Below are 26,594 nucleotides of genomic sequence, written 5' to 3'. Positions count from 1 at the left end.
GGGTACCACGCTCGCCTTGGCCAGTCCGGAACCACGAGTATTGTTCTTACTCCTCGTTTTCTTATTATTCTCAGTACCTTTGGTATGAGAGGCAGAGGAGGGAACACATAAACTGACTGGTACACCCACGGTGTCACCAGAGCGTCCACAGCTATCGCCTGAGGGTCCCTTGACCTGGCACAATATCTCTCTAGTTTTTTGTTTAGGCGGGACGCCATCATGTCCACTTGTGAACGTTCCCATCGATTTACAATCAGCGTGAAGACTTCTGGATGAAGTCCCCACTCTCCCGGGTGGAGGTCGTGCCTGCTGAGAAAGTCTGCTTCCCAGTTGTCCACTCCCGGAATGAACACTGCTGACAGTGCTAGTACGTGATTTTCCGCCCATCGGAGAATCCTTGTGGCTTCTGCCATTGCCATCCTGCTTCTCGTGCCGCCCTGTCGATTTACATGGGCGACTGCCGTGATGTTGTCTGACTGGATCAGTACCGGCTGGTTTTGAAGCAGAGGCCTTGCCTGACTTAGGGCGTTGTAAATGGCCCTTAGTTCCAGAATATTTATGTGTAGGGAAGTCTCCTGACTCGACCATAGTCCTTGGAAGTTTCTTCCCTGTGTGACTGCCCCCCAGCCCCGAAGGCTGGCATCCGTGGTCACCAGGACTCAGTCCTGTATGCCGAATCTGCGGCCCTCTAGAAGATGGGCCCTCTGCAGCCACCACAGCAGAGACACCCTGGTTCTTGGAGACAGGGTTATCAGGCGATGCATCTGAAGATGCGATCCGGACCACTGGTCCAACAGGTCCCACTGAAAGATTCTGGCATGGAACCTGCCGAAAGGAATTGCTTCGTAAGAAGCCACCATCTTTCCCAGGACCCGCGTGCAGTGATGCACCGATACCTGTTTCGGTTTCAGGAGGTCTCTGACTAGAGATGACAGCTCCTTGGCTTTCTCCTCCGGGAGAAACACTTTTTTCTGGACTGTGTCCAGGATCATACCCAGGAACAGTAGACGTGTCGTCGGAACCAGCTGTGATTTTGGAATATTCAGAATCCAACCGTGCTGGTGTAGCACCTCCTGAGATAGTGCTACTCCCACCAACAACTGCTCCTTGGACCTCGCCGTTATTAGGAGATCGTCCAAGTACGGGATAATTAAAACTCCCTTTCTTCGAAGGAGTATCATCATTTCCGCCATTACTTTGGTAAACACCCTCGGTGCCGTGGAGAGTCCGAACGGCAGCGTCTGGAATTGGTAATGGCAATCCTGTACCACAAATCTGAGGTACTCCTGGTGAGGATAGTAAATGGGGACATGCAGGTAAGCATCCTTGAGGTCCAGGGATACCATGTAATCCCCCTCGTTCAGGCTTGCAATAACCGCCCTGAGCGATTCCATCTTGATCTTGAATTTTTTTATGTATGTGTTCAAGGATTTCAAATTTAAAATGGGTCTCACCGAACCGTCCGGTTTCGGTACCACAAACAGTGTGGAATAGTTACCACGTCCTTGTTGAAGTAGGGGCACCTTGACTATCACCTGCTGGGAATACAGCTTGTGAATTGCCTCTAGCACAGCCTCCCTGCCTGAGGGAGTTGTCGGTAAGGCAGATCTTAGGAACCGGTGGGGTGGAGATGCCTCGAATTCCAGTTTGTACCCTTGAGATACTATTTGCAGGATCCAGGGATCCACCTGTGAGCGAGCCCACTGATCGCTGAAATTTTTGAGGCGGCCCCCCACCGTACCTGGCTCCGTCTGTGGAGCCCCACCGTCATGCGGCGGACTTGGAAGAAGCGGGGGAGGACTTTTGCTCCTGGGAACCTGCTGTTTGTTGCAGCCTTTTTCCCCTACCTCTGCCTCTGGACAGAAAGGACCCGCCTTTTCCACGCCTGTTTTTCTGAGTCCGAAAGGACTGTACTTGATAAAACGGCGCCTTTTTAGGCTGTGAGGGAACATGGGGTAAAAATGCTGACTTCCCAGCAGTTGCTGTGGAAACTAGGTCCGAGAGACCATCCCCGAATAACTCCCCACCCTTATAAGGCAAAACTTCCATGTGCCTTTTTGAATCTGCATCCCCTGTCCACTGGCGAGTCCATAAGCCTCTCCTAGCAGAAATGGACAGTGCACTTATTTTAGATGCCAGCCGGCAGATCTCCCTCTGTGCATCTCTCATGTATAAGACTGAGTCTTTAATATGCTCTATGGTTAGCAGAATAGTGTCCCTGTCTAAGGTGTCAATATTTTCTGACAGGGAATCTGACCACGCAGCGGCAGCACTGCACATCCACGCTGACGCAATAGCAGGTCTAAGTATAATGCCTGAGTGTGTATATACAGACTTCAGGATAGCCTCCTGCTTTCTATCAGCAGGCTCCTTGAGGGCGGCCGTATCCGGAGACGGTAGTGCCACCTTTTTAGACAAACGTGTGAGCGCTTTATCCACCCTAGGTGGTGTTTCCCAACGTGACCTATCCTCTGGCGGGAAAGGGAACGCCATAAGTAACTTCTTAGAGATTACCAATCTTTTATCAGGGAAAGCCCACGCTTCTTCACACACTTCATTTAATTCTTCTGATGGGGGAAAGACTACGGGTAGTTTTTTCTCCCCAAACATAATACCCTTTTTAGTGGTACCTGGGTTTATATCAGAAATGTGTAACACCTCTTTCATTGCTTCAATCATGCAACAAATGGCCTTAGTGGACATTAGACTAGACTCATCGTCATCGACACTGGTGTCAGTATCCGTGTCGACATCCGCGTCTGCCATCTGAGGTAGTGGGCGTTTTAGAGCCCCCGATGGCCTTTGAGACGCCTGGACAGGCACGAGCTGAGAAGCCGGCTGTCCCGCATTTGGCATGTCGTCAAATTTTTTGTGTAAGGAGTCGACGCGTGCACGCAATTCCTTCCATAAGTCCATCCACTCAGGTGTCTGCCCCGCAGGTGGTGACATCCCTTCTATATGCAACTGCTCCGCCTTCACCTCATTATCCTCATCAAACATGTCGACACAGCCGTACCGACACACCGCACACACACAGGGAATGCTCTAACAGAGGACAGGACCCACAAAAGCCCTTTGGGGAGACAGAGTGAGAGTATGCCAGCACACACCAGAGCGCTATATAATGCAGGGACTAACTGAATTATGTCCCCTATAGCTGCTGTTATATATACTGCGCCTAAATTTAGTGCCCCCCCCCTCTCTTTTTTACCCTTTTCTGTAGTGTAGACTGCAGGGGAGAGCCAGGGAGCTTCCTTCCAGCGGAGCTGTGAGGGAGAAATGGCGCCAGTGTGCTGAAGGAGATAGCTCCGCCCCTTTTTCGCGGACTATTCTCCCTCTTTTTTCTGTATTCTGGCAGGGGTAATTATCCCATATATAGCCTCTGGGGCTATATATTGTGGTATTTTTGCCAGCCATGGTCTTTTTATTGCTGCTCAGGGCGCCCCCCCCTAGCGCCCTGCACCCTCAGTGACCGGAGTGTGAAGTGTGTATGAGGAGCAATGGCGCACAGCTGCAGTGCTGTGCGCTACCTTGGTGAAGACTGATGTCTTCTGCCGCCGATTTTCCGGACCTCTTCTTGCTTCTGGCTCTGTAAGGGGGACGGCGGCGCGACTCCGGGACCGAACACCAAGGCCAGTTCCATGCGGTCGGTCCCTCTGGAGCTAATGGTGTCCAGTAGCCTAAGAAGCCCAAGCTAGCTGCAAGCAGGTAGGTTCGCTTCTTCTCCCCTTAGTCCCTCGCTGCAGTGAGCCTGTTGCCAGCAGGTCTCACTGTAAAATAAAAAACCTAAATATATACTTTCTTTCTAGAAGCTCAGGAGAGCCCCTAGTGTGCAGCCAACCTCGGCCGGGCACAAAATCTAACTGAGGCTTGGAGGAGGGTCATAGTGGGAGGAGCCAGTGCACACCAGGTGACCTAAAGCTTTCTTTAATTGTGCCCAGTCTCCTGCGGAGCCGCTATTCCCCATGGTCCTTACGGAGTTCCCAGCATCCACTAGGACGTCAGAGAAATAACATTTGCAGAGACAGTTAGATTTGGGTGGGTTATTTTGTTTCTGTGCAGGGTAAATACTGGCTGCTTTATTTTTACACTGCAATTTAGATTTCAGTTTGAACACAGCACACGCAAATCTAACTCACTCTGCACATGTTACATCTGCCTCACCTGCAGTGCAAATGGGGGGTCATTCCGAGTTGATCGCTAGCTGCCGTGCGCACGCGCGAAGTACTTTCGCACAAAACTATGCAGTTTCACACAAGGTCGAGCGACTCATTTCAATCTCTCTGCTGATCGGTGAGTGATTGACAGGAAGTGGGTGTTTCTGGGTGGTAACTGAGCATTTTCCGGGAGTGTGCTAAAAAACGCAGGCGTATCAGGTAAAAACGCAGGCGTGCCTGGGGAAACGGGGGAGTGGCTGGCCGAACGCAGGGCGTGTTTGTGACGTCAAAGCAGGTACTAAACAGACTGAAGTGATCGCAAGGAAGGAGTAGGTTTGGAGCTACTCAGAAAGGGCATGAAAATTTTTTCGAGCACTTCTGCTACCCTCTTGTTCGCACTTCTGCTAAGCTAAGATACACTCCCAGAGGGTGGCGGTTTAGCGTTTGCACTGCTGCTAAAAGCAGCTAGCGAGCGATCAACTCGGAATGAGGGCCATGGTTTTTACCAATTGCTAACAAATTTGCTGCTGCGATCAACTCTGAATTACCCCCCATGTGCACTGCAGGGAGGGGGGCAGATAAAACATGTGCAGAGAGAATTTGATTTGGGTTGGGCCTGTTCAATCTAAAATCTAAATTGCAGTGTAAAAATAAAGCAGCCAGTATTTACCCTGCACAGAAACAAAATAACCCAGCCAAATCTAACTCTCTCTGCAAATGTTATATCTGCCACACCTGCAGTGCACATGGGGGGTCATTCAAACCCGATCACACCGTGCGATCGGGTCTGAACAGCGCATGGGGGCCGCAATGCGCAGGCGCGTCGCTGGCCGGCAAAGGGCAGCAACGAAAACAACAAAGAAAGTGTTCGCTGCGGCGAACGCAAGAAGATTGACAGGAAGAGGCCATCCGGGGGTGTCAACTCACCATTTTCTGAGAGTGTCGAGGAAAACACAGGCGTGCCCCGCCATTTCCAGGGAGGGATCCTGACGTCAGCTCCAGCAAGGATCTTTGCAGCGGCTGAGTAAGTCCTGAGCTGTGCAGACTGCACAAACTTTTTGTTTGTGCAGCTCTCTGCACAAGCATTTGCAGCCCTGCACAGCAAATCCCTCCTCCCCTGTGGGCGACGATTACCTGGTCGCTGCAGTGGAAAAAGTAACATGCGTGTGACTAGGTCTGGATTAGGCTCTCGGTTTTGCCCAGCTGCTAATAAATTTGCTGCTGCAATCAACTCTGAATTACCCCTTAAGTGCCCAAAGGTACAGATGTTTCCTCTCACATCTTTGCTCCGTGCGCTACAAGTCGTGTTACACATAATGTGTGAGTGCGGTGTGACTCGATAGCACCAAGCGTCTTTTTTTGCAATTTTTCCACAATAATGCATCTTAGATGCAAAGTAATGTAATAGGACGCAGAAGCAGCTTCTGCTGATTAAAATGATATGCCTATATTCTGTGTGTGACTGCAAATGTATATGCTACATTGTTTTCCTGGAAAACACTATAACGCAGCATTTCGGATGCAGATAGAGCCGCAATTACACACAGAATATATGCATGTTGCATATCATTTTAATCAGCAGAAGCTGCTTGTGCGTCGTATAACATTAGTAAGATGCATTTTCATGGAAAAACGCAATAAAAAAGATGCTTGGCACTACCGAGTCCCGCCATGGCATGGTGTGACTTCAAGGGCTGTTTAGCGTGACTGTATACAATTACCGCCTGTGGTAAGCTTATAATTAGCACTGGAAACACTAGTTAAGGAGAATGCGAGCATAAATCCTTATTAATTGCCCCCATTGGGGCTATCCATGGGCTTACCACAAGCAGTAACAGAATAATAGCTCCGGGCACTTCACCCAACACTACAACCTCACAGTAAGTCAAATAACTAATTGAACCTCCCCGACCCTTTTTGTCAATAATAAATTAAATGTTTACACACAAAATAAACATCATGCTAAAGTAGGCTTTACTAATTACAGTATAAGATTTAAATTAAAACAAGTATGATGATATTTACTCACCAAAACAAGAATTGACAAAACCATACCACTGACAGCCATATTCTCCTCCAATCCACTGGCCTTGAATGTTGGATGTAAAACTCAAAGTTGTACCAGACACACAGACTAACATGTCGCTGACACTGATATTTAATAGCATCATATTGACTGGGGTTCTTAGGGTTTTGAACTTGCAGAAGAGAATCAACACTATGAAATTGTTTAGGAAGCCAAAAACAAGTATAATTCCAAGAAAGATGGCCACCACTGTATGTGCTTGTCTCGACATCACAGGTTCTTTGAATTGTGAGCCGTCATTTTCCATGTATGACAGAGAAGTTTCAAAACTGACATTTGTTGTCCAGTTTAAGTTCATGTCTGACATCATCACATATATGAATTCATAGATGTTAATGTGCCTCAATGAGCCAGACTGGTTCTGTGCGTTTGCTGAGTTACTGGCGTCCACTTTGTTTGTTTCATTCACTTTCAAAAAATTAGATTATCTACAAGAATAAGAAAAACAAAAGATTAGAAATAATTATGAAAACATACATTTTGCTGCGAATAGTTTCCATTCTAAATCTCTTAGATACTGCATTTTACTACACAGTCAAGTCACATTATTAAGACCACCTCCTACATTTGATGTTGGAAACACATACTGTAGCCCATGAATTACTTTATGTGTAGTACGCTGGCTTGATAGGTATATAAGGTGTGCAATAGGCTGTCTGCACACATATCATTCGTTGCTGTCACGGGTAAAAGGGGAGATTTATCCGAGTTGTAAATAAGATGATTATCGGCTTTTGTGCCAAGGGTGGCAGTATTTCTGAAAAAGCGCAGTTTGTGAACTGTTCACGTGCTGCTGTGGTGAAGGTGTATCGTAACTGGACAAATGGCACCATTGCGAATAACAGACGTGGAATCTGCGGAGCACCACATGTCATTGATGTAAGTGATAAACATCGGCTACGAAGGTGTGTGAGGGCCGGCCAACACGCTACAGTGGAGCAGCTCACCGCCAAAATGTACCTGTGCCAACCTACCAGCACCTCAACGAATCACTCGCAGCCTATCTAGCTGCTGTCCATGCTGTTACTCTGGCTATTAGCTGGTGGTCATAATAATGTGACTCCGCCATGTATGAAAACTGCTTTCTCTTCAGTCATTTTCCTGTTGGTGTCTGAGGGGCTTATGTAAAATCCTGCGAGCTGCATGCCCAGGTTGGTTTTGCCTTTTAAATGATTGGCACTTTAGAAATACAGGCAGACTCGCCAGAATTTATGCAGAGCGTGCAGATTGCGGGCGATTACATAGACCCATATGGGCATTGCCAGAGGCAGGAGAAACAAAATCCCCTATTACTAACATTTTTCACATCTGCCATCGCGATAAACACATGGATCTGGGATAAGTTCCTGGGTAACTGTATTTTTTAACGCAACAAAAAGCAAGAGGTCATTTTAATTACCCCCAAAAAATTGCGGTAAATTGGGTATTTACTGAGATTTCTTACAGGGAAAACGGGATTGCGGGTAATTGAATTCTCCCCCAAATGATAATAAAAGTAATAATAATTTCATGCATCACCCGAAATTCCTGCTACACATATAAGGCCTGATTCTGAGGTGCATGCACTGAAATATCGGTCATAGTAGAGTCTTGGTAATACCATGTACGATCCCAATTGTGAGTGCACAGAGTTGCAGTATTGATTCAGATGCATGGTGTCTGAAATGTATTAGAAAGGTACTGGGCATTCCTGGACAGTGGCAGGGGCTGGCACACGGAGATGCTGAGTTTTAAGTAGTGTTATAGGAGTGTAACGGGCGTAATGCTGAAAGTGGTTGTGTATACACTGCAGGCTATACTTAGATGGAGAATCTGTACCGGACATAGAGTTGGTACAAGATTTGATGGTGCAACCAATGGTGGTGATTAAATATACACAGAGTGGCCAACTCAATCCTTGCACAATTGGACACACAACTGTACACCAGGGAAGGGCTTTGTAGTGGCATTAGCATAAAGTTGTAGGTGCTACTGTTGCAAGAGACAAAGTCACAGACACAGCTGCTTCCGACTCAGAACCAGCCACTTAACCTGATATTTTCACAAATAAATGTGTACTAATGCACTAATTAAGAATTGGAGCTCTTCAGTATAAACATATTTATCATTGTTCACAGAGGTTTTTTAACCCCCTCAGTGCCGGGTTTTCAATTTAAAAACATACCCAGGGGGGTGATGTTAAATTGAAGTGGGAGCGGGGGGGAAGGTGCAGGGGGGGGGCAAGTGATGGGGCAGGGCAAGGTATTCCCAGGAATCAGCATAAGACAATTGAAGGCACCCGGGAATCAGCATAAGCCATTATACAGCTAAGCCCACCCCTCGGCCAATAGGAGTATAGGAGAACTAGATATCTGACACCAGGTGGCAGTACAAACATGTGGTAGTTCAACTTCAAACATTACACATCTAGTTTAATAAACTATACAACGCCATGGAAAGTAACCAAGAATGTCTTCATTAATCAATAACTACAGAAGCTCAGAGACCCTAGGGAAGTACAGGGATATGGCAGTGTAGTACTGTATATAGTGGAAGGCAGGTACATTGGTCTGATTAATGAATTAAAGTTAACAAGTATGAGGCACCACAAAATTTCTTCTAATGTGTTGCAAATTAGTAATACAAAGACCATCCCTAATGCCCTCCAAAATACAGCCCATTATGAAAAGAAAAGTGACGTAAGATGAAATTGTTCTTGAGCCCTCCCACCAACTTTTATGGTGGACAGGCACAGTTTAACAAACCAAGCACTTCAGTGACAGGGACTGGCACTTTTGTGGCAGAAGTGCTTGGTTTGTTTGGACCCCCCACAAAACAATTTATTGGAAAGACTACCTCTGATCACTAATAAGGAGGTTGTGATGAGGGTGTTAATTACAACAAATTATCATAATTTGGAAAAATACATTTCATGAACTCGGCGCAAATGAATTAAAATGGAGGAGGTGCCTAGATGGTTAATGTCCATACCTCTACTAAATTTGGCCTCACAAATGGAGTAGGTGTTTTTTTTACAAACATTAGGATTTGGGTAAAAATAATCCCACACCCAAGAGGTGGCTTTTGTGGTATTATGCCTAGGCATCACTATGGCTTTCTTTTTATCACAGGAAAAGACTGCTGCCACTGGTGGCTGACTTACACAATATTATTAACATTTTTAACATCATCATTCCCAGTAGTGTCAAATAGTACAAAAATATCCCCCTCATCGTGTTCCACTTCCACAGTAGCATCCTTAATTTCTGTTATATCATCATCATCTTTACTTTTACTACTCTTTCACACACTTGCAAATGGTGCAGTAATGGTGGTAGGAGGCAAAAGAGGCTTCTATATAAGTACAGTCTGAGAAATATCAGATTCACACAGAGCTAATGTGGAAACCCATAGACTCTCTTTAGGGATTTGTGGACACATAGTTTGTTCTTAGCCTTAGTGTTCTTTATTTTTTACCCACTGATTTGTTGGTTTTTAATGTGACATCTCTACCCTTTTTTTTAATAGTCGGATTTGGGGTGCCCATTCCTAAACTTTCTGCCACCTGGACCACCTTTACTAGATGTTGTAGTACTATCATAACTGGCAGCAGCCACTGCATTAATACTTGGTTGCTGCTCCTGTTCTTCTATCAACTGATTGTGATCCTTAAAGACTCAGTGGTTATAGTTATGTGGACGCAGGGGCATACAGCACAAACAATTTATACTAAAAACAACTATAGTATAATAGTAGCGTTTTTATTTACTTAAACTTTTTTTTTAAATGACCACTCAAGTTACTATGGAGTCACACTGCTTATGTGAAGTAAATGTGCTGGGGTACAGCTGAGCATCTATTCACCTATGGACAGTGGGCATGCCAGCAGGTCACAGAGCACTCAACATGCCCCCAACAGCTGCAAAAATAGGTGTGGCCTCACAGAAAGTGCCACGATTATGGGCCACACCCCCTAATTTTGCACATGTGTCGCCATGGGAGGTATGCCGCAGAACCATCTGCACCTCAGTCTGGGGCATGCATTGTTCTAATAGATTAACAAGAAGAAAAAAAACATCAGCAATGATGTCCGAGTACTAATTTTCACTGCTTATTAGTCTGGAAAGGAAAGGGCGCGTCTCCAATAAGAAGTAGAGATTAGCAGGTTCGGTTCCTCGAGATCCGAACCCCCCTGAACTTCACCCATTTTACACGGTTCCGAGGCAGCCTCGGATCTTTCCGCCTTGCTCGGTTAACCAGAAGGCGCCCGAACGTCATCATCCCGCTGTCGTATTCTCGCAAGATTCGTATTGCATATAAAGAGCCGCGCATCGCCGCCATTTTCACTTGTGCATTGGAAATGATAGCGAGAGGACGTGGCTGCGTTCTCTCAGTTTCTGTGTTCAGTGTGCTGCAAATATCTGTGCTCAGTGTGCTGCAAATATTTGTGCTCAGTGTGCTGCAAATATCTACGTTCTCTGCCTGAAAACGCTCCATATCTGTGCTGCATTATAGTTGTGCGCATTATATAGTAGGAGGACAGTGCAGAATTTTGCTGCCCACCAGTATATATATAGCAGTACGGTACAGTAGTCCATTGCTCTACCTCTGTGTCGTCAAGTATACTATCCATATCTGTGCTGCATTGTAGTTGTGCGCAGTATATAGTAGGAGGACAGTGCAGAATTTTGCTGACCACCAGTATATATATATATATATAGCAGTACAGTACAGTAGTCCATTGCTCTACCTCTTTGTTGTCAAGTATACTATCCATATCTGTGCTGCATTGTAGTTGTGCGCAGTATATAGTAGGAGGACAGTGCAGAATTTTGCTGACCACCAGTATATATATATAGCAGTACGGTACAGTAGTCCATTGCTCTACCTCTGTGTTGTCAAGTATACTATCCATATCTGTGCTGCATTGTAGTTGTGCGCAGTATATAGTAGGAGGACAGTGCAGAATTTTGCTGACCGCCAGTATATATATAGCAGTACGGTACAGTAGTCCATTGCTCTACCTCTGTGTCGTTAAGTATACTATCCATATCTGTGCTGCACTGTAGTTGTGTGCAGTATATAGTAGGAGTACAGTGCAGAATTTTGCTGACCACCAGTATATATATAGCAGTACGGTACAGTAGTCCATTGCTCTACCTCTGTGTCGTCAAGTATACTATCCATATCTGTGCTGCACTGTAGTTGTGTGCAGTATATAGTAGAAGGACAGTGCAGAATTTTGCTGACCACCAGTATATATATATATATATATATATATCAGTACGGTACAGTAGTCCATTGCTCTACCTCTGTGTCATCAAGTATACTATACATATCTGTTCTGCATTGTAGTTGTGCGCAGTATATAGTAGGAGGACAGTGCAGAATTTTGCTGACCACCAGTATATATATATATATATATAGCAGTACTGTACAGTAGTCCATTGCTCTACCTCTGTGTCATCAAGTATACTATCCATCCATATATGTGCTGCATTGTAGTTGTGCGCAGTATATAGAAGGAGGACAGTGCAGAATTTTGCTGACCACCAGTATATATATAGCAGTACGGTACAATAGTCCATTGCTCTACCTCTGTGTCGTCAACTAAACTATCCATATCTGTTCTGCATTGTAGTTGGATGCAGTATATAGTAGGAGGACAGTGCAGAATTTTGCTGACCACCAGTATATATATAGCAGTACGGTACAGTAGTCCATTGCTCTACCTCTGTGTCGTCAAGTATACTATCCATATCTGTGCTGCATTGTAGTTGTGTGCAGTATATAGTAGGAGGACAGTGCAGAATTTTGCTGACCACCAGTATATATATAGCAGTACGGTACAGTAGTCCATTGCTCTACCTCTGTGTCGTCAAGTATACTATCCATACATATCTGTGCTGCATTGCAGTTGTGCGCAGTATATAGTAGGAGGACAGTGCAGAATTTTGCTGACCACCAGTATACATATATAGCAGTACGGTACAGTAGTCCATTGCTCTACCTCTGTGTCGTCAAGTATACTATCCATATCTGTGCTGCATTGTAGTTGTGCGCAGTTTATAGTAGGAGGACAGTGCAGAATTTTGCTGACCACCAGTATCTATATATATATATATATATATATATAGCAGTACGGTACAGTAGGCCATTGCGGTTGATATATTACTGGCATATAATTCCACACATTAAAAAATGGAGAGCAAAAATGTGGAGGGTAAAATAGGGAAAGATCAAGATCCACTTCCACCTCGTGCTGAAGCTGCTGCCACTAGTCATGGCCGAGACGATGAAAAGCCATCAACGTCGTCTGCCAAGGCCGATGCCCAATGTCATAGTAGAGAGCATGTAAAATCCAAAAAACAAAAGTTCAGTAAAATGACCCAAAAATCAAATGGTGTTTACCAATGGTGATGCGCACACCATTAATAGGAAGCTGTGTAATGAATTGAAGTGCAGCAACAGCTTTTGGATTACACTTGGACCAATACCAAGTTTAATAATTCACAATACACTTTCTCCCTGAGGGTGTCACACAGTGACAACATACTGTGTCAGCAATTAGGAATTTATCCTAATAAGGAATAATAAATCAAGCATATATATACAGTGGTTTAGCTTTTTAATATCACTTTATTATTTTTTCACATTTATATATTTTTTTACTTCACATATTTCACTAGTTATTAACGGTATTCAATAAAAGTTATATTTTAACATTAGTGGTCATTATCCTAAGGGTTAATGACTTTTAGTAAATTCTAATTGTATTAGTCTCTGTGTGCCCTATCAAAGGAATACTTTTTTTCTGTTTGTTCCAATAGATACCGAGAATGTACACAGACGTCAGAAAAAGAGTCACCAGTGTCCTAAAAAATGCAGTTGTACCCAATATCCACTTAACCACGGACATGTGGAAAAGTGGAGCAGGGCAGACTAAGGACTATATGACTGTGACAGCCCACTGGTTAGATGTATTGCCTCCCGCAGCAAGAACAGCAGCGGCGGCACCAGTAGCAGCATCTCGCAAACGCCAACTCGTTCCTAGGCAGGCTACGCTTTGTATCACCGCTTTCCATAAGAGGCACACAGCTGACAACCTCTTACGGAAACTGAGGAACATCATCGCATAATGGCTTACCCCAATTGGACTCTCCTGGGGATTTGTGACATCGGACAATACCACCAATATTGTGCGTGCATTACATGTGGGCAAATTCCAGCACGTCCCATGTTTTGCACAAACATTGAATTTGGTGGCGCAGAATTTTTTAAAAAATGACAGGGGCGTGCAAGAGATGCTGTCGGTGGCCCGAAGAATTGCGGGCCACTTTCGGCATTCAGCCACCGCGTGCCGAAGACTGGAGCACCAGCAAACACTCCTGAACCTGCCCCGCCATCATCTGAAGCAAGAGGTGGTAACGAGGTGGAATTCAACCCTCTATATGCTTCAGAGGATTGAGTAGCAGCAAAAGGCCATTCAAGCCTATACATCTGCCTACGATATAGGCAAAGGAGGGGGGATGCACCTGACTCAAGTGCAGTGGAGAATGATTTCAACGTTGTGCAAGGTTCTGCAACCCTTTGAACTTGCCACACGTGAAGTCAGTTCAGACACTGCCAGCCTGAGTCAGGTCATTCCCCTCATCAGGCTTTTGCAGAAGCAGCTGGAGAGATTGAAGGAGGAGCTAAAACGGAGCGATTCCGCTAGGCATGTGGGACTTGTGGATGGAGCCCTTAATTCGCTTAACCAGGATTCACGGGTGGTCAATCTGTTGAAATCAGAGCACTACATTTTGGCCACCGTGCTCGATCCTAGGTTTAAAGCCTACGTTGTATCTCTTTTTCCGGCACACACAAGTCTGCAGAGGTGCAAAGACCTGCTGGTGAGACACTTGTCAAGTCAAGCGGAACGTGACCCGTCAACAGCTACTCCTTCACATTCTCCCGCAACTGGGGGTGCGAGGAAAAGGCTAAGAATTCCAAGCCCACCCGCTGGCGGTGATGCAGGGCAGTCTGGAGCGAGTGCTTACATCTGGCCCGGACTGAAGGACCTGCCAACGATTACTGACATGTTGTTTACTGTCACTGCATATGATTCTGTCACCATTGAAAGAATGGTGGAGGATTATATGAGTGACCGCATCCAAGTAGGCACGTCAGACATTCCGTACGTATACTTGCAGGAAAAAGAAGCAATTTGGAGGCACTTGCACAAACTGGCTTTATTTTACCTAAGTTGCCCCCCCTCCAGTGTGTACTCTTAGTGTCTTTAGTGCAGCAATCGGCGTACTTGTCAGCAATCGGCATACGAGGTTACTTCCAGAAAATGTGGAGAAGATGATGTTCATCAAAATGAATTATAATCAGTTCCTCCGTGGAGACATTCACCAGCAATTGCCTCCAGAAAGTACACAGGGACCTGAGATGGTGGATTTCAGTGGGGACGAATTAATAATCTGTGAGGAGGGGGATGTACACAGTGAAAGGGGTGAGGAATCGGACGATGAGGAGGAGGTGGACATCTTGCCTCTGTAGAGCCAGTTTGGGCAAAGAGGGATTGATTGCTTCTTTTTTGGTGGGGGCCCAAGCCAACCAGTCATTTCAGTCACAGTCGTGTGGCAGACCCTGTCGCTGAAATGATGGGTTTGTTAAAGTGTGCATGTCCTGTTTATACAACATAAGGGTGGGTGGGAGGCCCCAAGGACAATTCCATCTTGCACCTCTTTTTTCTTTAATTTATCTTTGCATCATGTGATGTTTGGGGCCAATTTTTAGTGCCATCCTGTCTGACACTGCAGTGCCACTCCTAGATGGGCCAGGTGTTTGTGCTGGCCACTTGTGAATATGCAACAGAAACTCACAGAGCTCTACACAGTCTGCCAACAAAGTAAATATTAAAGTTCATGACTGCTATAATAAAATAAGATTAAGCGAGTATCGTTTTTGCGGAAGGTCACCAGGAAAAAAGCCTCTTATCTTAAAAGTTGCAGCACAGGTTCGGTTTGTTGCAGCACAGGTTCGGTTTGCACGTTTACATATGAACGAAGCACAAGATGTATGCAACAGTGTTTCTTTGCATCTATAATTGTATGTACTTAGTTACAAAAATTTACATTTATACTTTATTGAAAAAAAAAACTCCACAGACATCCATCTATAAATTTACAGAGTATACATCTTCCCTGAAATGCATTACTACTACAGTATAGTATACTACACTACATACTATACTATAGTACAATCAATTTTTATTTACTTAGATACTAAATCATTTTTAATGTAAAACAACCATACAACTCATGCTTAACCTATAAAGATATAAAAAGGTATCTCTATACACCTTGTATCAAAATGCAATACAAAATTTTAGTCTAATAACCAGGCACACAAATAACTTACATTCTTAGTTTCCATTTTTGCTCCTTCCTTATTGAGTCTAAAAAGCCAAAAATTAAAATGTGCTCATTATGAAAGAACTTACTACATACTGTATTAAAATTCTCATACCATAGTAAAGCTTTTAATTTAGCATATTGGAAATTAGCTCGATGCAGGGGCGGAAGTCCCGGAGGCAGCGGAGTCGGCTGCCGCCGGGCTCCTAACCTGAAGAGGGCGCCTCCCTCCCTGCTGTGTTGGAGGGACACGGAGCGCATAGAGCGTCTCTCCTGTGTCCCTCCCTGGCTCTCTCCCCCGGCGGTCTAATACAGGAAGTGCCGTTCGTGAGCTCTGATTGGCTCACGAACCGGCACTTCCTGTATTAGACCAGCCGGGGGAGAGAGCCAGGGAGGGACACAGGAGAGACGCTCTATGCGCTCCGTGTCCCTCCAACACAAGGGGGGGGGGGGGGACAGGCACTGGGGGCATATACCTGGCACTGGGGGGCATATACCTGGCACGAGGGGGGGGGAGACCTGGCACTGGGGGGCATATACCTGGCACTGGGGGGCATATACCTGGCACTGGGGGGAAAGACCTGGCACTGGGGGGCATATACCTGGCACTGGGGGGCATATACATGGCACTGTGGGGGAAGACCTGGCACTGGGGGGCATATACCTGGCACTGGGGGTGAAGACCTGGCACTGGGGGGCATACACCTGGCACTGGGGGGCATATACCTGGCACTGTGGGGGAAGACCTGGCACTGGGGGGCATATACCTGGCACTGGGGGGCATATACCTGGCACTGGGGGGGAAAGACCTGGCACTGGGGGGCATATACCTGGCACTGGGGGGCATATACATGGCACTGTGGGGGAAGACCTGGCACTGGGGGGCATATACCTGGCACTGGGGGTGAAGACCTGGCACTGGGGGGCATACACCTGGCACTGGGGGGCATATACCTGGCACTGTGGGGGAAGACCTGGCACTGGGGGGCATATACCTGGCACTGGGGGGCATATACCTGGCACTGGGGCGGGGGGCATATGTGGCACTGGGGAGAGGGATATATTTGGCACTGGGGGCATATACCTGGCACTGTGGGGGAAGATCTGGCACTGGGGGCATATACCTGGCCCTGTGGGGGAATATCTGGCACTGGGGGCATATACCTGGCACTGGGTGCATATACCTGGCCCTGTGGGGGAATATCTGGCACTGGGGGCATATACCTGGCACTGTGGGGGGAAGATCTGGCACTGGGGGCATATACCTGGCCCTGTGGGGGAATATCTGGCACTGGGGGCATACACCTGGCACTGTGGGGGAAGATCTGGCACTGGGGGCATATACCTGGCCCTGTGGGGGGAATATCTGGCACTGGGGGCATATGCCTGGCACTGTGGAGGAATATCAGGCACTGGGGGCATATAGCTGGCACTGTGGGGGAGTAGGCACTGAGGGGGCATATGTGGCACTGTGGTGGAATATTTGGCACTGGGGGGAGCAGGCACTGAGGGGGCATATGTGGCACTGGGGGGGGGGGGGTATATTTGGCACTGGGGGCATGTACCTGGCACTGGAGGCATATACCTGACACTGTGGGGGAATATCTGGCACTGGGGGCATATGTGGCACTGGGAGCACGGCCCTAGCAACAAGCACTACCCCCTAGCAACGAGCATGACACCCAGTGCATGAACCCCCTGGCAACGAGCATGACACCCTGAGCATGAAATCCCCTGGCACCGTGCATGGAACCGCTGGCAACGAGCATGACACCCAGTGCATGAAACCCCTGGCAACGAGCATGACACCATGAGCATGAAAACCCCTGGCACCGTGCATGGAACCAAGAGCATGAAACCCCTGGCAACGAGCAGGTAATTTAAAAGTAATTAGAAGCCTTACTGTAGAACTTAATGTGTAATGGGCATTACGGTGTGTGGCATAATGTATCACGGACATTGCGGTGTGTGTCATAATGTGTCGGGCATTACGGTGTATGGTATACTATATCGCGGGCATTGTGATATGTGGTATAATGTCTCAGGCTCATTGTGGTGTGTGTTATACTGTGTCAAAGACATTGTATGTGCTATAATGTATCAAGGGCATTGCAGTGTGTAGCATAATGTATAATGGGCATTGTGATTCCTGTCATAATGTGTCACAGGCATTACGGTGTGTGGTATAATGTATCAGGGGCATTGCAGTGTGTAGCATAATGTATAACGGGCATTGCGATTCCTGTCATAATGTGTCGGGGGCATTACGGTGTGTGGCATAATGTGTCGTGGGCATTACGGTGTGTGCATATTATGTCATGTGCATTATTGTGTGTGGCATAATGTCTAAGGGCCACTGCAGTATGTGGCATAATGTATACTGGGCATTACTATAAGGAGGAAAAATTACAAATAATGTAAGGGGCATGAATCAGGATTATTTTTCTTTCCCGTCTGGGCGTGCAGGTTGGAAAACTGGGGTATAACGCAGTCTTTTCCTGCAATGTCACGCCCCTTTATGGTAAGCCATCCCAACGAAGCCACACACTCTATACTGCCAATTATGGAGGGGGGGGGGGGCAAATAATTTTTTGGCTTGGGGGAGAAAAATTTCTAGTTACGTCACTGAACTGACTCATTCCTGTAAGCCGCCACCACAGCGCAAACCCCAGGAGAGTACGCTGGTGAGCGCCTGCTGTGGGAGGTAGGAGAGGAGCTGCTGCTACCGTTTCCCCGCTGCTGTGGGGAAGGGGGGGACGGGATGGATGGACACACGTGCGAGGCGGAGTTTAAGAGCTGGTACCACGCTTGCCTTGTATTCCACTTCCTAATTGCGCTCTGCCTCCGGTAATTGGGGAGGAGAGTAGAGCCTTCTTTCACTACACAAGGTATCCATCTATGCTCCCTTTCTCCCTGTATAAGTGCACTGCCAGTATACTGTATGTATGTTTGTGTATATATAGATAGAGGTAGGGGTCTGGCACAGCCACATAATAGACTAATACATTGGGTGCCCTCACAGCAAAGTAGTTTAGCAAAATAGAGGTGGTGCGGCACTCCAATGATTTGCACACTGACACCAATTGAAGTAGTGCAACGTTTCAATGCCCGTTTAATGAATCTGCATTTTTGTCATATATACAATGACCCCCATTCTGCCTCATCCCGCCTCATATATACAATGACCCCTCATTCTGCCTATATATATATATAGCCTGCAGGATCAATATTGGTGTGGTGTGGTGTGTGTGTATGTGTATATATATATATATATATATATATATATATATATATATATAATTTTATTTTTTTGCCTCTATATAGGGGGGCACCTGTATGTATATTGCCTCCGGGCGTCTAGGACGAACTTACGCCACTGGCTCGATGAATGTAAAACATTTTTTTATGTAGCCAAGATCAAAAACATTTCTAATGTAGTGGATTTGTATATTGATTTGTTCAACATTGCCTGTGAGGCAAGCTATTAAAAAATGGGAAAGCTCAATTTCGGAGTGCTGAAGGGTTTTATAAAAATCAAAGACACTTAATCTGAATAATTGTGGCATTAGGTACCTTGGGGCTTATTTTCTGCACTAAATTTTTTTATTGAGTCTGACGTTTAAGTTGTTGTTTAGCAAATATTTCATACATAGTTATTGCCAATCAATTGTGTATACCATGGGCCCTATATGACAAGTGCAAAGATACAAACTGAATAAAACCAGTGGCGCAGACAGAAGGAACATGCATATGATAACAACCATCACAACCTGATTAACTCGTTCATGGATGCTAGTGTTGCTTCGTTAGTGAATGTACCCATTCTCGATATTGACCTCAAAAAGAGAATGATTGATAGTGCAACACCGTTTGATAACAAAAAGGATCCCAATTTTTATTAATGTTCCACTCACATGAAGGGACTTAGAAATTGCATATATTGAATTCCACAATACAGCCAAGATCGTACTTCTTTCCCGTATTTCTTTAGGTCAATACCTCGGGAGAAATATCATTAGTGCAACACTGTGAGATTTTTTAACACAGTTTTAATTTTTTAAAAGCACACTCACATTACACATAAAAAGTATCAGCATATAAAACATGGGGGTTTCTGTTCCTCACAAACAGCAGAAATGAATCCCAAAGAGAGTCCTGGAAGTCCACACCGATGGTAAGAGTCCCAGTTCCACCCCTCCGAAATTTCCACGGTCACAGGCACCTTGCTTAACGCGTTTCGGACCTCCAATGATTCGGGTCCTTCCTCAGAAGCATGGTGCACCTTATGTCCCACTGGATATTTATACCCAACAAACAAATCAATTGCTCCTCCCGGTTCCTGTGTTTCTGAGCGCCAAAAACGAAGACGAGACGTGGTACCTCTCTTCCGTCACTTCCGAGCGTTCCACTACATACTTCCAGCGGCGGCGGAAGTGACGTATTATATCCACATGCGTTCCACCGACCTCCTTCCGGCCGCGGCTGAAGTGACGTATTTCGTACACATGCGTTCCACCAACGGGCAGAATCCCGTAGTTTACCCAGGAGATGCTCCTTTTTAGGCACTGGGTACTGAGGGGTCATTACACATCGCTCGTCCCGATTTATTGGGCACAAAACAGCCTCACAGGAACCGGTGGTCCTCAAAAGAAATATAAAATATTAAAACATCATAATTAATTGAGACAAGGGAAAAAAGATACAAAAATAAGTAAGACTAAACCAGGGTGGATTTTACTCCTAGAAGAAACCGTGATCATAAGAAATGCTTCAACTCAAAGTCTCCATTGAGACCTTGGGGAACTAGTGTTTTTAATTGAAATATCCACCGCATTTCAGCTTTAGAGAGTCTCAGATCTATATCTCTACTCCTCCAGGTGGGTTTTACTTGTTGTATTCCTCAAAAAGATTTAATGAAGCATTCCTTTGACTTATGTTTCTCCTTAAAGTGAGCAGATAAAGTGTGTGACTCAAGGCCTTTTTTTACATTATAAATGTGTTCAGCCATCCTGGTTTTCAGGGTCCTGGTCGTTTTACCAATATATAATAAATCACAGGAGCATTTTACTGCATATATCACATACTTAGAATTACAGGTGATAAAATCCCTGATTGGGTATATTTTCCCCTTTACAGTGAACTCTTTAATTTTAGATGGATTATTTTCTGTTGTTAATCTACACATCGCACACAGACCACAGCGATGGAAACCTTGAATCCTCAGACTTGTACGTTTCTCATCTTCCACCGAACTACGTACTACTTTGCTCTTAATATTCTGTGCCCTACGATATATAAAGGAGGATTTTTCAGGTAATTCTTTACCAATCACCGGATCCCTTTGATGTAATGGCCAGTTATTTCTGATACAGTTTTTGATCTCCCTAGAGTTGGAACTGAATCTACTAATAAAGGACCAATTATATTTCTCATCCTTATTTGTCCCTTTATCAGTATTTTTCTGTAAAAGAGTCAACCTATCCACTTCCTCTAATCTCTTCTCTGCCTTTTCTAAGGAATCTTTCTTACTGTATATCCTTTTTCTAGAAATCTATTTCGTGTTTCTTCTATTTGTTCTTGACATATTTCCGGTACTGAGCAATTTCTTTTTATTCTACTATATTGCCCAAACGGAATCCCACTCAACCACTTTCATGGTGTAGACTATCTCTGTATATATAACTGTTGCAATCGGTAGATTTTCGATAGTTTTTTGAATGTATAACTCCATTTTTTATGTATATGCATATATCAAGAAAAATTATATTACTTTTACTCTTTTAAGAGGTCAGGGATATATTAAAGTCATTTGTATTCAATGACTCACAGAAAGTCATCAATTCCTCATCTGAACCCCTCCAAATAAATAAAATATCATCTATAAACCTTTGCCAGGATACCAGGCCTGCCCCCAGCTGACCTTCAGGCCATATGAAATGCTCCTCCCAATAGGACATAAATAGGTTAGCATAACTGGGGGCAAACCTGGTACCCATGGCTGTTCCTATAGACTGGACGTAATAGACCCCGTCAAAGAAAAAGTAATTATTTTTTTAAATAAAATCTATTCCTCTCAGAATAAAATCTCTACTATTCATATCAAGATTACTTTTATTTAAAAAGAAAGAAACAGCTTCTAAGCCCTTTTCAGCATCGATAATTGTATAGAGTGAGCTAACATCAGCACTACAAAGGGTATAATTTTCGGCAGGACATAAATGGTCGGTATGGAGGGGGTTTTAATATTTATGAAGTCCGACTCACTTTGAGTTATAACTCCTTTTTCCACAGCTTCCACAGTAAATTCTAGGAGGGCTTTCATAATTTTATCTGTAGGGTCCCCCTTAAGTTTTTTATATGTGTTCCCACTTTTTAGTTGTTTAAAAATCTCCATACCGACCATTTATGTCCTGCCGAAACTTCATAAGGACCCTATACACCCCCCCGGGAGACCTATAATCTCCGGTACGAATAGTATTACCAGCAATTTATCAGCTGTCATTGATGGATTTCTACAACCTTTGGTAAAACAAACAAGGGCCTACTTGAGGGATACTAAGGATGTCTTAAATAGAATTGGCAATATGGATTGGGGTGAAAATTATACCCTTTGTAGTGCTGATGTTAGCACACTAACTGAAGGTCAACTGGGGGCAGGCCTGGTATCCTGGCAAAGGTTTATAGATGATATTTTATTTATTTGGAGGGGTTCAGATGAGGAATTGATGACTTTCTGTGAGTCATTGAATACAAATGACTTTAATATATCCCTGACCTTTCAAAAGAGTAAAAGTAATATCATTTTTCTTGATCTATGTATATACATAAAAAATGGAGTTATACATTCAAAAAACTATTGAAAATCTACCGATTGCAACAGTTATATATACAGAGATAGTGTACACCATGAAAGTTGGTTGAGTGGGATTCCGTTTGGGCAATATAGTAGAATAAAAAGAAATTGCTCAGAACCGGAAATATGTCAAGAACAAATAGAAGAAACACGAAATAGATTTCTAGAAAAGGGATATAAGAAAGATTCCTTAGAAAAGGCAGAGAAGAGATTAGAGGAAGTGGATAGGTTGACTCTTTTACAGAAAAATACTGATAAAGGGACAAATAAGGATGAGAAATATAATTGGTCCTTTATTAGTAGATTCAGTTCCAACTCTAGGGAGATCGAAAACTGTATCAGAAATAACTGGCCATTACTTCAAAGGGATCCGGTGATTGGTAAAGAATTACCTGAAAAATCCTCCTTTATATATCGTAGGGCACAGAATATTAAGAGCAAAGTAGTACGTAGTTCGGTGGAAGATGAGAAACGTACAAGTCTGAGGATTCAAGGTTTCCATCGCTGTGGTCTGTGTGCGATGTGTAGATCAACAACAGAAAATAATCCATCTAAAATTAAAGAGTTCACTGTAAATGGGAAAATATACCCAATCAGGGATTTTATCACCTGTAATTCTAAGTATGTGATACATGCAGTAAAATGCTCTTGTGATTTATTATATATTGGTAAAACGACCAGGACCCTGAAAACCAGGATGGCTGAACACATTTATAATGTAAAAAAAGGCCTTGAGTCACACACTTTATCTGCTCACTTTAAGGAGAAACATAAGTCAAAGGAATGCTTCATTAAATCTTTTTGGGGAATACAACAAGTAAAACCCACCTGGAGGAGTAGAGATATAGATCTGAGACTCTCTAAAGCCGAAATGCGGTGGATATTTCAATTAAAAACACTAGTTCCCCAAGGTCTCAAAGGAGACTTTGAGTTGAAGCATTTCTTATGATCACGGTTTCTTCTAGGAGTAAAATCCACCCTGGTTTTGTCTTACTTATTTTTGTATCTGTATTCCCTTGTCTCAATTAATTATGATGTTTTAATATTTTATATTTCTTTTGAGGACCACCGGTTCCTGTGAGGCTGTTTTGTGCCCAATAAATCGGGACGAGCGATGTGTAATGACCCCTCAGTACCCAGTGCCTAAAAAGGAGCATCTCTTGGGTAAACTACGGGATTCTGCCCGTTGGTGAAACGCATGTGTACGAAATACGTCACTTCAGCCGCGGCCGGAAGGAGGTCGGTGGAACGCATGTGGATATAATACATCACTTCCGCCGCCGCCGGAAGTATGTAGTGGAACGCTCGGAAGTGACGGAAGAGAGGGACCACGTCTCGTCTTCGTTTTTGGCGCTCAGAAACACAGGAACCGGGAGGAGCAATTGATTTGTTTGTTGGGTATAAATATCCAGTGGGACATAAGGTGCACCATGCTTCTGAGGAAGGACCCGAATCATTGGAGGTCCGAAACGCGTTAAGCAAGGTGCCTGTGACCGTGGAAATTTCGGAGGGGTGGAACTGGGACTCTTACCATCGGTGTGGACTTCCAGGACTCTCTCTGGGATTCATTTCTGCTGTTTGTGAGGAACAGAAACCCCCATGTTTTATATGCTGATACTTTTTATGTGTAATGTGAGTGTGCTTTTAAAAAATTAAAACTGTGTTAAAAAATCTCACAGTGTTGCACTAATGATATTTCTCCCGAGGTATTGACCTAAAGAAATACGGGAAAGAAGTACGATCTTGGCTGTATTGTGGAATTCAATATATGCGATTTCTAAGTCCCTTCATGTGAGTGGAACATTAATAAAAATTGGGATCCTTTTTGTTATCAAACGGTGTTGCACTATCAATCATTCTCTTTTTGAGGTCAATATCGAGAATGGATACATTCACTAACGAAGCAACACTAGCATCCATGAACGAGTTAATCAGGTTGTGATGGTTGTTATCATATGCATGTTCCTTCTGTCTGCGCCACTGGTTTTATTCAGTTTGTATCTTTGCACTTGTCTTTTTGGGCTTTGGTGAAATCCCTTGTTTAAAACTGGGCTGCACTCAGAGTGTTTATTGCGCAAAAAATTGGTTATTCCCTCTCTACAGTATGGGCCGTATATGTTCGAGGGAACACTGTTTCTGATTTGTTGCCTAGGAATTGTACATTTTTTTTTTTTATCTGACAGTTTTGCATTTGAATTGTATTATAGTTTTTATAAAAAGAATATGAAAAGAATAAATGAGTACAAAAATGTAGTGCAACTTAAGAAATAAAACTTTAGTTGCAATAAAACAATAATTTGTAAAAATTTAACAAAAAAGCATTTACGTTAATGGAGCATAGAATTATGGTAAGCCATATACAGAAGACAGTAGTTGACGTTAAATGTACATTTCTGTTGCTTTTATATCATGTGTCTCCGAACAGTTCATGCTTTCCTGGGTGGTGTTGAAGATGGAGAGGTAGGAAAGAGTCAGAACTGATCTTTGGCACTGGACACCAAACACAATTCATTTTATTTAAATGGCCTAGAAATACAAATTTTATTTAATTTAAAAGTACTCATATTTATTTCTCATAGTTTTTTTATATGTGACCTCTAGCGGTAAAAGAACTGCAGACAGATAAAGCCACAATTCAATGGATCTGACTCAATGCTATGATTCCCAGGAGTCACTATTTTCCAAGATCATTTTGTATATATTCCGCTAGACTTTTAGCCTTTTTTGTTTGAATAAAACTTAGCATTCACATGGTACTGTACTTATGTATGTAGAAGCAGAGATAAAAAAAATACCATGAATGTTAAACTAAATATATTATCTAATATGGAACAAATGATGGCAATTATAAATTGACAAATGACTTGAATTAATGTTCTATAGTACTGTATGCCACTTTTCTATCTAAACTTTCATATTCAAGAGTCTTCTTTTTTAAGATGTATAAAATGTGTCTCAAAGAACTTCAGCTACCTAGCTACTTTGTATTACTAAATATAACTCATACATTCTGACCTGATCGCATGCTGCCCTTCTTCGCAGCGGTGCAATTAGGTCGGAACTGCGCATGCGCGTCATTGCCCGGCGATGGCCAACGACAGGCAACAACACTGGGAACGAGGAAAGTGGTCGCAACAGCGACCGCAAGAAGGCTGACAGGAGGAAGGCGTGTCGGGGGGCATCAACTGACCGTTTTCTGGGAGTGGTCCAGTGAACGCAGGCGTGTCCAGGTGTTTTAAGGGCGAATGTCTGACGTCAAATCCGGGACCTGCATCGCTGGATCTGTCGCAAATGGTAAGTAGGTCTAGGGCTAGTCTTGTTTTGCAGCTCTGCTATGCTAAAATACACTCCCCCATAGGCGGCGTCAGGTTGATCGCACGAGCAGCAAAAAGTTGCTACCTTCGATCAACTCGGAATGACCACCTTAGTCAAATAATAGAAATGCAATAACTAAAAATAACAAATTTAGTTCACAATGCGGCTTGAATATAAAGATTCCATGTAAAATAGAAACAGAGAATTTGATGGCAAATAAGAACCATTTGGCCCATCTAGTCTGTCCCTTTTTTAACCATATTGTTGCCTCAACCCTATTTGATCCTTATTTCTTTGTAAGGATATCCAAATGTCCATATATCTTATCGTATTTCTTTGTAAAGATATCCATATTCATCTGGGGGTCAAGCTTTTAGGCATATGGCTCCAACTCTATGGAACTCACTTCCCCATATAGTTCGAGGCATCCTTCACTAATGAACTCAAGACTTTCCTGTTTACTCAAGCATTTCTATAATTATCTCTTTAATATCGCCATGCTCTCTGTATTTTATGAAAAGCTTTTCTGTTCTTCATTGTTTACTGTACTGTATTATGTTAATTCTGTTAAGTGCCTTGAGTTCTTTTGGAGAAAGAGCACTATATAAATAAAATTATTATTATTATTATTATTATTATTATATGTCTGTCCCATGCATGTTTATATTGCTCTACTGTCTTAGCCTCTACCACCTCTATTGGAGGCTATTCCACTTGTCCACTATCCTTTCAGTGAAGTATTTTTTCTTCACTTTCCCCAGAACCCTCCAGTTTCAGTGTATGTGCTCATGTTCTGATACTTC

At 44.0% G+C, this 26,594-nt stretch overlaps 1 protein-coding gene across 1 annotated transcript in view; it reads right to left on the bottom strand.

Annotated features, from left to right (window-relative positions):
* LOC135028796 (pinopsin-like) overlaps positions 1 to 26,594 on the bottom strand; it is a 504,551-nt gene that overhangs the window by 300,557 nt on the left and 177,400 nt on the right. The window contains exon 3 of the mRNA XM_063953804.1: positions 6,187 to 6,671. Coding sequence (XP_063809874.1) covers positions 6,187 to 6,553 — 367 coding nt within the window. The 5' untranslated portion in view covers positions 6,554 to 6,671. The remainder of the gene's footprint in view (positions 1 to 6,186; positions 6,672 to 26,594) is intronic.

The sequence above is a fragment of the Pseudophryne corroboree genome, chromosome 2 (genome assembly GCF_028390025.1).
Source record: "Pseudophryne corroboree isolate aPseCor3 chromosome 2, aPseCor3.hap2, whole genome shotgun sequence".
NCBI classification, from domain to species: Eukaryota; Metazoa; Chordata; class Amphibia; order Anura; family Myobatrachidae; genus Pseudophryne; species Pseudophryne corroboree.
The sequence above is the reverse complement of the archived record's forward strand: the minus strand, read 5'-3'. Positions and strand labels throughout refer to the sequence as shown.